This window comes from Anastrepha obliqua, chromosome 3 (assembly GCF_027943255.1).
Source record: "Anastrepha obliqua isolate idAnaObli1 chromosome 3, idAnaObli1_1.0, whole genome shotgun sequence".
Taxonomy (NCBI): Eukaryota; Metazoa; Arthropoda; class Insecta; order Diptera; family Tephritidae; genus Anastrepha; species Anastrepha obliqua.
Window position 1 is genome coordinate 27,515,638 of NC_072894.1, and position 15,445 is coordinate 27,531,082.

At 38.7% G+C, this 15,445-nt stretch overlaps 1 protein-coding gene across 1 annotated transcript in view; it reads left to right on the top strand.

Annotated features, from left to right (window-relative positions):
- The window catches only part of LOC129242813 (GTP-binding protein Rhes), a 45,475-nt gene that overhangs the window by 18,524 nt on the left and 11,506 nt on the right, over positions 1-15,445 (top strand). Inside the window, exon 2 of the mRNA XM_054879669.1 lies at positions 4,883-5,076. Coding sequence (XP_054735644.1) covers positions 4,883-5,076 — 194 coding nt within the window. The remainder of the gene's footprint in view (positions 1-4,882; positions 5,077-15,445) is intronic.

The window sequence follows — 15,445 nt, forward strand, 5'->3', positions numbered from 1 at the left end:
CAGACAGGATAAAGAAGAAGAAGAAGAAAAAAGAAGATCAAGAAGAAGAGGAAGAAGACTGTAACATATATGACTGTAACCCAGAATAATAAAGCTTTATCTACGATTTTTTAATTTTGATTCCGTTTTAAATCCGGAAAATCCATTTTTTACTTCCTTTGTTTTTTTTTTTTTAATCACAACAGACCCGTCGGACTGGGGAAACCACGTTAAAAAAAAACGCGCTAAGTACACTACCTCCGAGGTGGCGCCGAAATGTGTGCATATTATGACACTTGCAACTCTTTACTTCGTTATATCTTAGAAACGGTGGTATTTAGGGAAAAAATCATCCACCTTTTTTGTAGAGAATTTTATGATCTACAATTTTTGTCTAATTTGCTATTTGTTAATTTTGCAATAAAACTGACCGTTTTCGAGAATTTTACGAAAAAGCCATTTTTTTTAACCTTTGATCTGATTGGGAGCTTTAAAATTTTGTTTTTACATATGTTTTGAACATTTTCATCCACTTTCAGTTTGTTATGAATTTTAGTAGCCTTGAATGTCTAATTTGACCGGACTATGAAAATTTGGGAGAATATTCAGGGTTAAAATTCCTTAAACCAAAGCGTCCATGTACTAAAGTATCGACTCAAAAGCCTCTACAGCGAACTATGTACTTGTTGACGGTTAGAGATACGTTGGCTTAAGACTCCACAGAACGAAGTGTAGTGCGTTGGGTGTACATTGTCAGACATACAGTTTTACTTGCTGTCTAAAATGAGTTATGCAGCGATGCGCAAGTTGATTTTAATGCGCGTTAGAACTAAAATGAAAAAGCTCCACAAATTATTCGAAGCGAGGCGGTTAAATTTGTATAAACAAACTAAAATCACAGAATATTTTTACACCAATGATAATTTGATTTTCTTCAATTTGTTTGATTTCTAAACTATAATTTTGTATTTAAATCACTCTAAACTATCAAATTGTGTTTAAAGATTTTTATATTTTAGGGAATAAGTGCAAAAACAAAATATATTGCTCTTATGGATTTTGCTCTACTAATAACACCTGTGTGCTTTGGTACCAATTGAAAACTTGTATTTAATCATTAATGCCAAATCAAAATTAATTTTTCAAATTTAGAACTTTCTTATCAGGCCAATTAATACGCACTTCCCTTCATTTTCACTTGCGCCCAGCCCCTGGTTATTTCCGGTTAATATCATCTCCGTTTCTAGTCACCTCCACTTTTTGTCAATCTCCATTTCTAACCAAATTTGCGTTCAATCAGCCCTCTCTCTGCTCACTCATTTTCATTTCCGTTTATAGTGACTTGGGCTTCTCATCCATCAGCTTAGCCTCTGGTCTCTTCCGCGTAATTCCCATTTTCGTTTCTGGTAATATTCGTTTTTGAGCGTACAATTGTAGGCGTATACCGATATATCATCGACATCAGTGGTCTCAACAGCGCTGTTAGTTCTGCCTTTTCCAAAACGGATAAAGAAGCAAAGTGAACGGGTCTAGTGGTGAACGAGGACAAAACGAAGTACCGTCTGTCATCAGCAAAAAGTCGGCCCACTTGCGTATCGGCACCACGTCACTGTTGACAGTTACGATTTCGAGGTTATAAGAGACTTCGTTTGTCTAGGAACCAGCATTAACATCGATAACAATGACAGCCTTGAAGCCTAAAAGAGAATATCTCTTGCCAACAAGTGTTACTTTGGACTAAGTAGGCGATTGTGTAGTAAAGTCCTCTCTCAACGAACAGAACTAACACTTTATAAGACTCTCATCATTCCCGACCTATAGTATGGCGCAAAAGCTTGCAGGATGAAGCGTTCTTTGGAGTATTTGAGAGAAAGATTATGCGAAAGACTTTTGGATTTTTGCACGTTGCACGACAGCGAGTATCGCAGGCGATGGAACGATGAGCTGTATGAGCTTTACGACGACATAGACATAGCGCAGCGAATAAAGATCCAGCGGCTACGTTGACTGGGTCACGTCGTCCGAATGGATACAAACGCTCCGGCTCTGAAATTATTAAATGCAGTACCAGCTGGTGATAGCAGAGGAAGAAGAAACCTCTTCTGCGTTGGAAAGAGATGGAGATGAACTTGGCTTCACTTGGTGTGTCCAACCTGTCCTGAACACTTGGTGTGTCCAGCGCTGGTTGGGCTGAGAAGGAAATGACTGGCGCGCTTTGTTAAGCTCGACTAAAATCGCGTAACCGGTTATCGCGCCAATCAAGAAGAAGAATGTCCGTTCATAGTCGAACCACGCCTTTAATCTGTCCTATTTCTTATCACTTTCACTCCTCTTTCAACAAAATCTTTGCTTTGTTCCATTAGAAGTAATTTCTGGTTCTCATCATCTTTGTTTCTATTCACTCTCGCGTTTTATTAATCTCCGTTTTGACACACTTCCGGTTCTTGTTATCGCGTCTACGGTGATTTTCGTTTCTAGGGCTCCTCGGCCTCTAATATGGCCTCTTTTTGTTACCACTTCTAATTCTTGGCCTTTTGTTTTTTTTTTCCTTGTTCACTCCACTCGGGAGCATAGGGCCTCGACAAGACTCAGTTTTGCGTTGTTTTCGTTAATCTATTTGGTTTTTGACAGGTAAGATGATTAGCCTGACGTTACCAGTCCTAAGTAGTCGGAATACCCACCTGTCGTTGCTTAGGAACAACGCCTTCTTGCTGCTTGAAGCGCTATCTGTGTGTCACATTTTTCTGGCAGAAGGATCACACAAATGGTTGAGGACTTTGCTAAATTTGGTGTGTCTGCGCTATTACCGCAATTGTCCGCTTCCTGTTGCTGGCGCCACTGTTGCAATGTGTAACTGTGTTGTTGTTGCTATTGTTGTTCTAGCAGCATAAACATTCCCTTTACTTACATACGGGGAATGCTGCTGGAGTGGCAGTCCGTGGCCGGTTAAAAATACGGGTCGTTTCGGTAACGTAGAACCGACTCTCATAGAAACGTGTGTGTAACTGTGTCTTTTTCCTTAATTGCTTGCTTGTTTTAGCAGCCACAATGCAAGTAATGCGCTAACTTTTTTTTTGTGCGGTAGCAAGAATTGGAAGGATAAGGTTGTTGGGGTTGACGAATTAATTTTTATTATTATTATTATTATAATTTTTTCTTGTTTTTTGTGTGAGAAACTAGGAAAGTAGGTAAGTTTGCGAGGACCGTGCATTGCGTGGGACTCGAACCCACAAGCTATCGAATGGCAGGCTAGAGCACTTACACTAGACTTCTTTTTCTTCTTAATTGGCGCTATAACCGCTTACGCGATTTTGGCCGAGTTTAACAAAGCGCGCCAGTCGTTTCTTTCTCGTGCTAACCGGCGCCAGCTGGACACACCAAGTGAAGCCAAGTTCATCTCCATCTCTTTTCAACGCAGAGGAGGCCATCCTCTTCCTCTGCTACCACCAGCTGGTACCGCATCGAATACTTTCAAAGCCGGACAACGTAGCCGCTGGATCTTTATTCGCTGCGCTATGTCTATGTCGTCGTAAAGCTCATACAGCTCATCGTTCCATCGTCTGCGATATTCGCCGTTGCCAACGTGCAAAGGTCCAAAAGACTTATACTAGACTACCTTGGCCTTATATGCCTCTAGTCAACGTTGTCTCTCCTTTCCTTTCCTTTTAAGCTACTTCCGCTCTTATTTCATCTCCGCCTCTAACCAGTCCAGCCACCGAGCACTTCCGGTCCTCGTGCTGATATGCAATATATATAACAAAGCATTCGTCCAATCCCTCTATATTTATTATATCGAAGTTTCACTGTACTCCTATGCTCATTGTTCCACAAGCACGAGCATTGTTCTTATCTTCCTTATTAATTAATTAAAAAAAAAGGTGGTTGAAAATGAACTATGCCGATACCTACCAACCGCGACCAGATTTATTAGTTATATATTTTTTTTTATATTATATAATTAGATAATTAAGCCAGAAAGAGAAATAAATTTAAAAATAATTTAAAAGCTTTTGTCATTATTCTCTCCGAGATAATTAGAAAGTTTATTGTCTAAAATTACAAAGGCTGTGCATGTTAACCGATTGTGTGGCCTATCATAAGGCGCACAAACATCCCTATTTTTTACATGAGATGCTGGTAGCATGCAATGGATTTAATCCTCTAATATTGTAGTGAGACAACACGTAAATATCTTTTTCCGTAAATTAGTCGCACAACAGCAGTGGTTATTTGGATGCTTATTTCGCTTTTTTGTCTGCAATTTCGTTGCTGTAAATGCCAACGTATCCAGGTAGTCACATTATTTTTATATGTTTCTTACTTTGTATGGGCAGGCTGGTAATTTCTAATATTAAAGAAGTGCCCTTTATGTAGCTATCACTACATTTGATGAATTTAGTCCCCATTCGGAATGCACATTTTAGTATACAATAACGGTAAAATGGCAAAACATGCAAGAAAAATGGTAAACCTGTTTTTTTTTCGTCAAAGCAAATGTGGTGCTGTTGTCAGATTTAGTTGCGTCCGTCTAAATAAAGTCGCAATCATCACCTTCAATGTTGTTTTGTGCATTGTTTCTAAGTACTCGTTTGCGTTGGTGAAGTTCTTAGGTGCTTAAGAAGGTGGTTAATAAGCGATGGAGTTGAGGTTGTTATTAAATTTTGCTGTTTAGTTAGAATTAAACATGAAAATAAGCGTTTATAAAAACACCCGACAGCCATGGCAGCCAGCACTTCACATCTTTAAGTGAAGTGATTAGCTATAATTAATGCTGCTCTAATAATAAGCTCTAACAAATCCACTCTAAAGAAGTTACTGTTGATTTTATTATTTGCTTTCGCTGCTTTTGCATACTTTTATGCCAACTTTGGAAACTTATTTTCGTATGCCTTCACCTTTTCAGATCTTCACGTGTGGGAAAATCATCAATTGTGGCACGATTTCTCGGCAATCGCTACGACGAGGCATACACCCCAACCATTGAAGATTTCCATCGAAAGCTTTATCGTATACGTAATGAAATCTATCAGCTGGATATATTGGATACATCGGGCCATCATCCATTTCCAGCGATGCGACGTTTATCCTTTATGACCGGTGAGTAACTAAATATGTGCATTTGTCCTGTACTCGTATTATAGGATACTTTTACAAAGCTTCTTAGCGCTTAACGCAAATGTCTATTCATGCAATATGCAGTGTGAGACAAACAAATTTGCCAAGAAAAAAACCAAGTACTGAACAACAACAATCATCTATATTAATGTCAAAAAGCAACATTAAATTAAGAAATAAAACGAATAATGGGCAGCGCCCCAACTAAGAGTCTGCTGGATACTCTGCCTCATGACAAACCGCTCTGAAATGGTAGTAAAAGCATTTCGTTATGGCAGCTTGATTTAGAATGTGTCTGGCTATGAGACATGAATAGCTTTGTGAATCTCAGCACAGCGCTCAACTAGAACAAAGGGGGCAATAAACGATAGCGTGAGCCAACAACGAAAAGCAATAAAACCCATATCCCGCGCGGTTTGGCAGCAAGTAAGCTTACACAAATTTTGAAGCATCGAAATTTTGAAGGAGGATATAAAAAAAGGAAAGTGCCGTAAAAAGGTCAGCATTTGTGTTGTAGTAAACTTGCACAAGCACATATATTTGGGCTTGTCGAGTGCTGGCGAGTGGCAATTTTTTCTGCATTCGTAGGCGTAATCCAAGGACAACATATTGACTGAGTTTAGATTTAAGTAATCCTGCATAATGTTTTTGAACTAAAAAGAACTTAAGCATTTGACAATTCTGTATCCAGCAATCGGACGTTTCATTTTATTCAAGCCGAGCCCATACAAGGTGATGGCAGTAGTGCATAACCAAAATTTGCAAGTTTTTCTGTTTTTGCACGTATTTTGCTCTTGCAATTTGTTGGCTTGAGTGTAGAAATTTCAATCGAAATGTAAATAAACAAACAGAACTCCAACAAAAACGCAGGTCACTTTGACATTGAAACCATCTAATTGCAAAAACAAAAAAGCAAATCCGCTATTCTACTGCTATCACCCGGTATGGGTGCGCATCGGTTTTACGTACTCCAGCAATTTGACGTTTAGCTGGAATTTCCCAAGTACTTTCCAGCGGCCCATTCACAATAGTCTCTAAATCACCTTCATTCAATGAGATTTACCGAAAAATTGGGAGCTTGGGTGTCTCACGAGCTCAACGAAAAAAACAAAGAAAGTCGGCTTGAAATTGTTTCTCAGCATCTCGTCCGCCATCGAGCAACACTCGATCATAAACAGCGCCTTTTGTACCGAATCGTCACGGGAGATCAATATGAATGAAAGAAAGGAGTGGGTGGCTCTAGGAGATACGCCAAAGCCGAGAGTCAAGCCGGATCTTCATCCAAAGAAGATCATGATATGTGTTTGTTGGGACTGGGAAATGCTCGAAAAGAATGTCACGGTCAACAAATAGCTCTACATTGCCCATCTAAGCTGTGCGAATGAGGCTATTCGACCCAAAGGCCTTGAACGCCATGACCAAACCATAAAAAGCCAAACTCCCTCACCACAACGCCAGATCCCATGCTGCACAAGTCACCAAAGCTGCACTCCACGAGGTCCTTGAAAACTGTCTCAACAAATTCTTTGACACCAGACCAGGCGATTTTTGGCGGAACGGCTTCAGCAAATTGGTCGCGAGGGGGGAAGAGGTTGTAAACAGCAACAGCGAGTATACAGGGTGGGCCAAATAATACCTACTAATGTTAAACACAAATAACTTTTGCCATAATCATTTATTTTGGTTAATTGTTTTTGAATGAATTGTATGAAATATTACATCAGACAAATGTCCACCATTTTTCTCGATACGAAGATTGGCTCTTTTTAACGCGTTTTCCATTACACCACATAATGTTTCTGGTTGAAGGCTCAGTATTTCGTCTCGTTCTCTTCAGCTGTCTAATAGTCTCTGGTTTTATTAAGATACACTTTGTTTTTTAAATATCCCCATAAAAAGAAGTCGGGCGCAGTCAAATCTGGCGAACGAGGGGGCCAAGGGAAATCTGAATTTTTGGAAATGAGACGTTCGCCAAAAATTTTACGCAACAGGTCCATAGTTTGCCTAGCAGTATGCGCAGTTGCTCCATCTTGTTGAAACCACAAATTAGGATACTGCTCCGCCATTGGCCGCAAAAAGTTTTCAATCAATGTTCTGTAAGAAGCTCCTGAAATCGATTCCGGCGTTTCATCCTCTCTTTCGAAGAAATATGGGCCGATAACTCTAGTGGCCATAACACCGCACCAAACAGTACATTTAGATGAGTGCAACTGATGTTGGTGTGTTGCCCTTGGATTTTCAGAACCCCATTACTAACCATTTAAATGGAAATGCGCTTCATCCGACATATGCCGATATTTACGCTGTGTTAAAACAATTGATCGTTGACAAGAATAGAAAAACTCGATAATTTTAACGCGTTGTGTTGTAGGGTTCCATAATAAAGGTCCAACATATCAATTATAACCTACAAAAAGAGAAAAATAAATATGTCAAAAAATAAATAAGTTATTTGTGCTTAACATTAGTAGGTCTTATTTGGCCCACCCTGTATAACTGATTAGCTTATTGATCTTATTGACACAATTATTGTTTTTTAAATAAAAGTCTTCGGTAAAAACGCTACGAACTTATTCCCGAATTTAATATAAAAAAACTTGCAAAAATAACTTCTTAGCCAGACTGAGCCACAACAAGGCTTGATTGGATACAAGTTATATTACATAAATTATGTCTTAAAAATCAGCAAATGTGTAAAGCTAAAATACTCAAGGTCACATCAATATGCATACGTATATATGTGAATGTATGTATATGCTTACATTTCCGTTACAAAATGTAGCATTTTTATTTTATAAGCCATAGGTGAGTGCCACTTTGTAGGCGTTTGGTCTATGACCTGGCGGCAGATATTACTCTCTAAGGAGATTTGATTTCGCTGCCTGCATTAGTTTCTACGGTACTTTATGAGCTACTAAGCCGGCTATGGTCGTACAAAAATACAAAGTGTAAGTGGAACTAAAAAAAAACCATAAAATATTGAAAAGGTGTCTCAATAGGGACATAACGGAATTCGATGCGAGTAGCAGCTCAGCATTTCAAATTATCAGAAGACTTTCTGCTTCCTAGTGTAATTTGAGGTAATAAGGGTGTAGACCAAAATATTTATGCAAAATTCGTGTGCAAGAATATTGCTGAATGAGAGATTGTCAATTCCCATAAATTGTACGGAATGGTTCGAATTGGCTCATTTTGAACTGAAGCACGTCCCGCAGTGATGTTCTCGGTACTTCGACCCGTACTTCGCCTCACTGGCACAAATTTTTTCTCCATAAACTGCGTAGACTGCCTGGTGCGAATACTACGGCCGACCTAAATACCTTCAAAGTGTAAGCATTGACTCAGATTTTCAATTGTAATTTTTAATAATTTCTTGACGTTTCGAATTTCACCATCATAACCCTTGAACGACGTATCGGTATTGCCGATGAATAAGAAAAATTTAAGAGGCCATTTCTTTTTCTTCTTTCATAGCGTTACAACCCGGGGTGCGTCAAAGCTTCAAAATGCTCCTCCAAGGCGGTATATCTTGAGCTGTTGCTTCGTAGTTACGTATTCCCAGCTTCTTAAGATCGTGTTCCAGGGCATCTATCCAACTGTTCCACGGTCTGCCTTTGGCCTTCACGCCTATTAGCTTTCCTGTCAAGGCTTTCTTCATGGTACAGTCAACAGACATACGGATCACATGACGTAGACATCTTATGCGCTGCGCTTTAACAAAATGCACAGCTGTCTCGTTCTGAGTTAGATCGTTCAGTTCAGAGTTCAATCGGATTCTATAGGTACCATCATCCATTCTTAATGAGCCAAAGATCTTTCTTAAAATTTTTCTTTCCATGCGAACAAGGCATCTGTGTAGGCTGCCTCGATTTCAACAGATATTTTGTTTTGCCCTCGTTTACAAAAAGGCCAACATCGTTCGCAATTTTGTTAATTTTTAAGAAAATTTCTTTTAAGTCATTCCTATTTCTTGAGAGAATAGCGATGTCATTTGCATAAGCACATATTTGGGTTGTTTTAGTTATCAAGGTACCACCTTTGTTGACTTCCCTTACGACAAAGTGCAGCATCAAATTGAATATGACTGTTGATAGGGTATCACCTTGTTTTACACCTGTTTCAATAGGGAACGACTCTGTGAGCTTCCCTTGAATGATCACTTCTGCTTGTGTATTTGTGAGCTTTGCGCTGACGAGCCTTATTAGTTTGGCAGATATTCCAAGAATAAGCAATATGTGCTGGATCCTATCTCGTTTAACACTGTCGAAGGCTTGTTTAAAGTCAATGAACAGACAGTGAACATCTAGCCCGTATTCATAGTGTTTTTCAAACATTTGGCTAAGAATAAAACATTGGTCGATTGTAGACTTGTCTCTACGAAATCCGCATTGGTAGTCTTCAATTATTCTTTCAGCATATTCGTTGATTCGTTCATAGAGAACATTTGTAAAGAGCTTGTAGGCCGTGTTAAGCAGTGAGATACCACGATACTTATCGCATACTCTTTTATCACCTTTTTTGTGTACTGGGAAGATTATGCATCCTAGCCAATCAGGATGGGATTCTTTTTCCCATACGTCTATTATTAAATGGTGGAGGCACTTACTAATATATATGTAACTCCTCACCATCTTCTTTCAGGAGTTCAGCCGCTATAGAGTCTTCGCCGCTTGCCTTTCCATTTCGAAGCTTTTTAAGGGCCACGATAATTTCGTCAAATTCTGGTGGTGGGATGATGTTTTCAGCTGTAGCTATAGGCCCCCAAGGTGAATGCTCTTCTTGATTCTTATTATTTAGAAGATTGTCAAAATGTTGTCGTCATCTTTCTGAGATTTCTTGGTCAGTTTGAAATAGCTATATCACCATTTTCAGATAAGCAAATATTTATTCTAGGCTGAAATACTGTCGTTTGGTTTTTAATTATCCGATAAAACTGAGCCGCGGTACACTTTGCATTTAATTTTATTTTTGATGGATTCTTTATTCTTTTTATTTATAACTTTTCTAGCTGCCGATCTCTTTGAAACATATTCCGCTCGCGCTCTGCGGGTGCCGCTCGTTATAAAGTTGCGCCAGCTTTCATTTTTGGTGCTAATAAGCTCTTTACATTCATCATCAAACCATTATTTTTTTGCATTGTTTCGGTAATTAGCCAAGCACCTCCTTGGCCGAGCTAGATATGCTCTTCGCTACCGCTTTCCATTCCTCTACAGTATGATTTGGACTAAGTTCATCCAATTGCGCACCCAACGTAGATTGGAAGCTGATTTTAATTTCTTTATCTGAATAAAGCTTTTCTAAACTTTTGTGAAGGTGTCATGACTTATTGTTTTTTACGTGAAATGGGGGTGTCAGCCCTAAGTCCTTGCCTTTCAGCAAGTTTGCGGCAGGAATTTTTACCGACAGCATTTGCTCAGCGCCAGGGTGTTAGGGTTATCCCGCCTTTACTCGGTCGACATTGCCTGCCTCGTTGGCGATAACAGGCCATTTGTATTAAAATATAAACTTTTTTGTGTCTCTATTAAAAGCCCCTTTGTCCTTGATAGTAAATCGCCAGCTGCCATTTGACATGTCTAGCGATCCCCAACGCACAACATTTGAGTACTTTACGCACTAGACGACATACATACAGTGGCTATGACTATAGGTTGTTAAGTATATTTGTATATATGCATGTGTGTGCGTACCAGCAACATTGAGCTTTGCAGGAAATGCCATACAATCGAACTAAGGCGATTTGTGTTTGGATTCACGTAGTGACACTGTGAGCTATCAAATAAAAATGCACATTTATGAAATCTGTCGATTTGTACTTTTATCTATATTTGTGCTACGGGTAGACACAATCTAACCAAACGTAGCACATAAACGTAGAGCTACAATAAACATTTGTAAATATGTATAAGTAAAAATATACGAGTATGCCTGAATAGTTTTTTTTTTCATGTATTGTGTTCTAAGAAATCTTTCATTATTTCTTATTCAGCTTAAGTGCTGTTTATTCAGTTTTCTCTTTGAAGTTCTCTCAATTGCGAGGTGCGTAAAATACTGTGATTTGTATACATTTATTAGGTGAAAAAAAACATATGAATGTTTTCCGCTAGTTGCATTTATTAAGCCATATCTTATGATCTGTGAATTATGGCTAGCGAAGCGAATTTAGCAATCTCGATTTGTAAGATGCGAATTCACCACAAAATGGTGAATGAGTGTCGAAAATGAGTTTTCTGTATTGCAATTGGCGAAAAAGCCACATACGCTTCATTATTACTGTCAAAATTTGGCTACTGCTTATTCTGTACGCATTAAACAAATAGAAAGGACGTAAGTACAGGGAGCGCCATCTTTTATGTCGGTATGAAAATATTGAATAACTTTGAAAGAAAAACAACTGATTTGTATGAGTGAGGTATTTTTATTTGTTTTGGTTATTTACAATTTATTAAAACTATTTTTTGAATACAATATCAATCAAGTGGCCGGCCATCTTTATTAGCAACCACAAACTGCGATATTTTTTCTACGTTTGTCATCACCTTCTCAAGCATTTCAGATTTTATAGCGTCGATTTCGGCACGAAGTTTGCCTTAAGCTGGTCAATAGTCGGTGGCTTGTTGGCGTAAACCTTACTTTTCAGATAACCCCACAAACAGAAGTCCGGGGGAGTTAAGTCAGGTGATCTGGGGGGCCAGTCTATGTTGCCTCTTTTTGACACTAGACGTCCCGGGAATTTTCGTTGCCGAAATTCAACTCTTGCATACGCAGTGTATAACCGTCTAAACCTTTCTCACGCATTTGCGGGCAGGCATAATGAGTCAATATCCATCGATATCGGTTTCTATCGACCGTTTCGTTTTCTCGGTAAAAATATGGCCCAAAGATGGTTTTGGCGCAAATGCCGCCCCGAACAGTTACTTTCCAGTCATGCAATGGTGTTTCATGGATCTCGTTTGGATTTTCAGTTCCCCAAATGCGGCAATTTTGTTTTTTCACACTGCCAGAGAGGTTAAAATGTGCCTCGGCAGTCATTAAAATTTGCTTCCAAAAATTGGTTTCAGTGTCAACTATTCGAGCGACTGTTTGGCCGTATTCCAAGCGGCGTGAATGGTCTGTCGGCAATATTCTTTATGTCAATTGCACTTTATACCGAAACAAATTTAACCCATCCTTTAAAATGCGCCGCATTGTGGTTTCACTGACGTCAAAATGCTGAGCGCGGCGCCGATTCGACACTGTTGGCTCCTGGCAACGCTCTCCCTCACTGCTTCAACAAGTTCATTGGAACGTCTTGATCGTTTATGAACGGCATGTTAACGATCTTCTACTCCCGTGCTCAAAAAAAATCGACACCAAACGACGAATAGTATTGTCAGACGATGTCTGTTTGCCGCGATACTTTTTGCGATATACGCGTTGGGTTATAGCAATAGAACGACTATTTTCGATGCACAGCATCACTATTTCAGCGCGTTGTTTCGGTGTAAAGCGATCCATGGTTGGAATTGTACTGAATTGACGTATCGAAAACATTTATGTTGAAGTCTATCGGTTGGTAAATAACAAAGTTATTCAACGTTTACATACCGACATAAAAGATGGCGCACCCTGTACACTCTAAACTTATGTATATAGTAATATATTTAATAATTTCAAGAGCTATAGAAAAAGAAATTTAAAAAATGGCTAATTATACTAAAAAATCTACGAGCTAAAAAAGCCTGAACTAAAATTATTGGAAATAAAAGAAAAACTGTGGAGTTGGAAATGAAGCGAAAGAAGCTGGATCTCAAATACAAAACATGGATTTAGAATTAAGAACCACAGCTAATGAAAATGAAATCAAAATTAGCTGAATATGTGAAATAATTTTAAGTTGAATATTTTATGAAGTGAATAAATTTAATTTCTGATTTTTATTTATTTTTTATGAACCGGCACTCGAAGTGTAATCAGTTAAAAAGGTTATAAATTTAGTTTGAAAAATTACTTTTATTCAATTCAAAGTAAAAATTCACACACTTAATAATATAAAATTAAGACTAATAATGACCACCTTTTACCTGGACTATGGCCTTGAGACGGTCCAGAAACGAATCGCAAGCTGCCCGAATGTGACTTGTAGGTATTTTGGCCCATTCGCGGACGATGGCTTTTTTAGCTCCTTGAAACTGATGAATCTTTTAGTTCGGACCTCGCTCTCCAAAATGGTATAAAGAGAATAATCCATCGGGTTCGCGACTGGTGAGTTTGAGAGCTATTGTGTGGACGTTATGAGCTTCGGAACGTTTTTTTTTAAGCCATTCTCGGTTCACTCGAGATTTGTAAGACGGTGCCGAGTCCTGTTGAAACGTCCATGGTCTGCCACCGAAATGTTGATCTGCTCACGGCTTCAAAGTAAACTCCAGAATAATTTTCTGATAATATTTCGCATTTACCTTGACGCCAGGCCCGATGAAAACCATTGGAAAACGCCCATCTGCGGTGCCTCCTGGTGACTAATCAATAACTAAAATTCACGTATGAAAGGCCGTTCAAATAAACCCTATCGTTTTGGGAGTTTACGAATTGCTCAGTTTCAAAAATTTTCTCGTCAGAAAACACAATGTTCCGAAATTGACCGAAGCAACTTCTTTGCTCTCTCAAGTCTGACTTTTCGCTGCTTTGGTGTGAAATTATGCGCCTTTTGAATCTTATAATCTTAGACTTTGAGATAATTTTTCAGTATGCGACGGATGTTACGGTCAGATATTTTCAGTTGCAGTCTTTTGATGACCACCTCCCACACGTTTCGCGTTACTATACCAGTTAAGGTGTTCGAACTCATGAACAATCGCTGGTTGTGAATTTTCAGCGAAATATAATGCAATCACACACAAAGTAAATGATTTTCAATTTATTTAATAATTCATCCGACTACAAAACATCAGCTGCTTATCTTCTAGGGGCAGTAGGAGCATAAATCGTAATATGCGTTCCATCAACGCAACCAATCACATTTGGCATACCTGATCTCGAGAAATATTTGTTCCTTGCCTGTTGCTTCTCTTGTTCGGTCATTTCTGTGCTTATTGAGACACTGCAAATTTCCCTTTCTAAAATGGGTAGCATCTCCAGAAAGCGAAACTGTAAATTGAAATTCCTTCCCGACAGTTTGTTGGTAACTGCAAGCAAATAATCTTAGCATACAACACAATTCTAATATAGCATTGGCATTTTGAATGATGGCTGGCGGCAATGAAATTTATCCTAATTTTGTCCAGCACAAATGCATTCTTACTTGGCCGAAAGTTCGTTATTAATCTACAAATGCAAATATGTAAGTACATACATATGCAAAGCACATACTTTTCTTAAAAGCATTCATGTTTCTTCGAATCGATTATCTGCACTAAATACTTACAATGCGGTCGGCAGCCCCCTAGTATTGGAGCGATTTCTTATGAACGCCTTTGACGAAGAGGGTTAACTCCCGCTCCACAGAGACGGATAAGTTCATTCGCCATTCACAATGCAAATTTTAGATGTGTTCATCATGGCTTCGCCAAATTTGTTCGCTTCGTAAGTGACGATACCAGCCCATATTTCATCGGATCAACGAAAAAATAAAATTTGATAAATTTTTCAGTACCACTACAACCAAGGTGAGAAGTTGGAGTAAGCGGCCAAAAACATATGTGGGATTTATAGACTCAATGCAGTATCGAATGCAATAGCAAAGCGGTGGTGCCCATGTTTCCGTGTTGCTAAGATGAGCGTCAAAGTTTAGGTACGCCCTGGTAGGCCAACCGTCGATAAAATCATGGAAATGATTAAGCCACTGTCCAAGATTTTAAAATTTCTCAGGAAGCTTATTGCTATAATTTTCGATAGGATAATTATCAAAATAATTATAAAGTAAAATCAAAAAAAGTTAAAAGAATTTATGAACTTTTTACTTTACCTATTCTCTTTAAGGCGAATTGAATATCTAAGGTGGCGCCATTAAGAAACAGTTACTTTATATTTCGCGATTTTGACAAGTCTGACGCCAGCTGCCTTCGCAATACAATACAAATGAACAAAACAAACAAAAGTAAGGAAAACTACGCGTTTGTGAAAATTCAGTGAATGGCTTGGCTGTTTTGTGATTTGTGAGACTTAAACTAATCAAACTAATGAGAACGAAGTGCCGTGCGTTAAATTGTGAAAGCACAAATCAGTAGAAAGCCTCCGAATTCAGTTTGCGTTTTTATGCGGAAGACGCTGTGGCAAGAAAGTATGTGTGTATGTCATTATTTCTTGTGTTTGGTTGTTGCCATTGCTTTCGCCTACTCTTCTTCTTCACAAATAAGTAACTCGCCTTCCTTTTGCT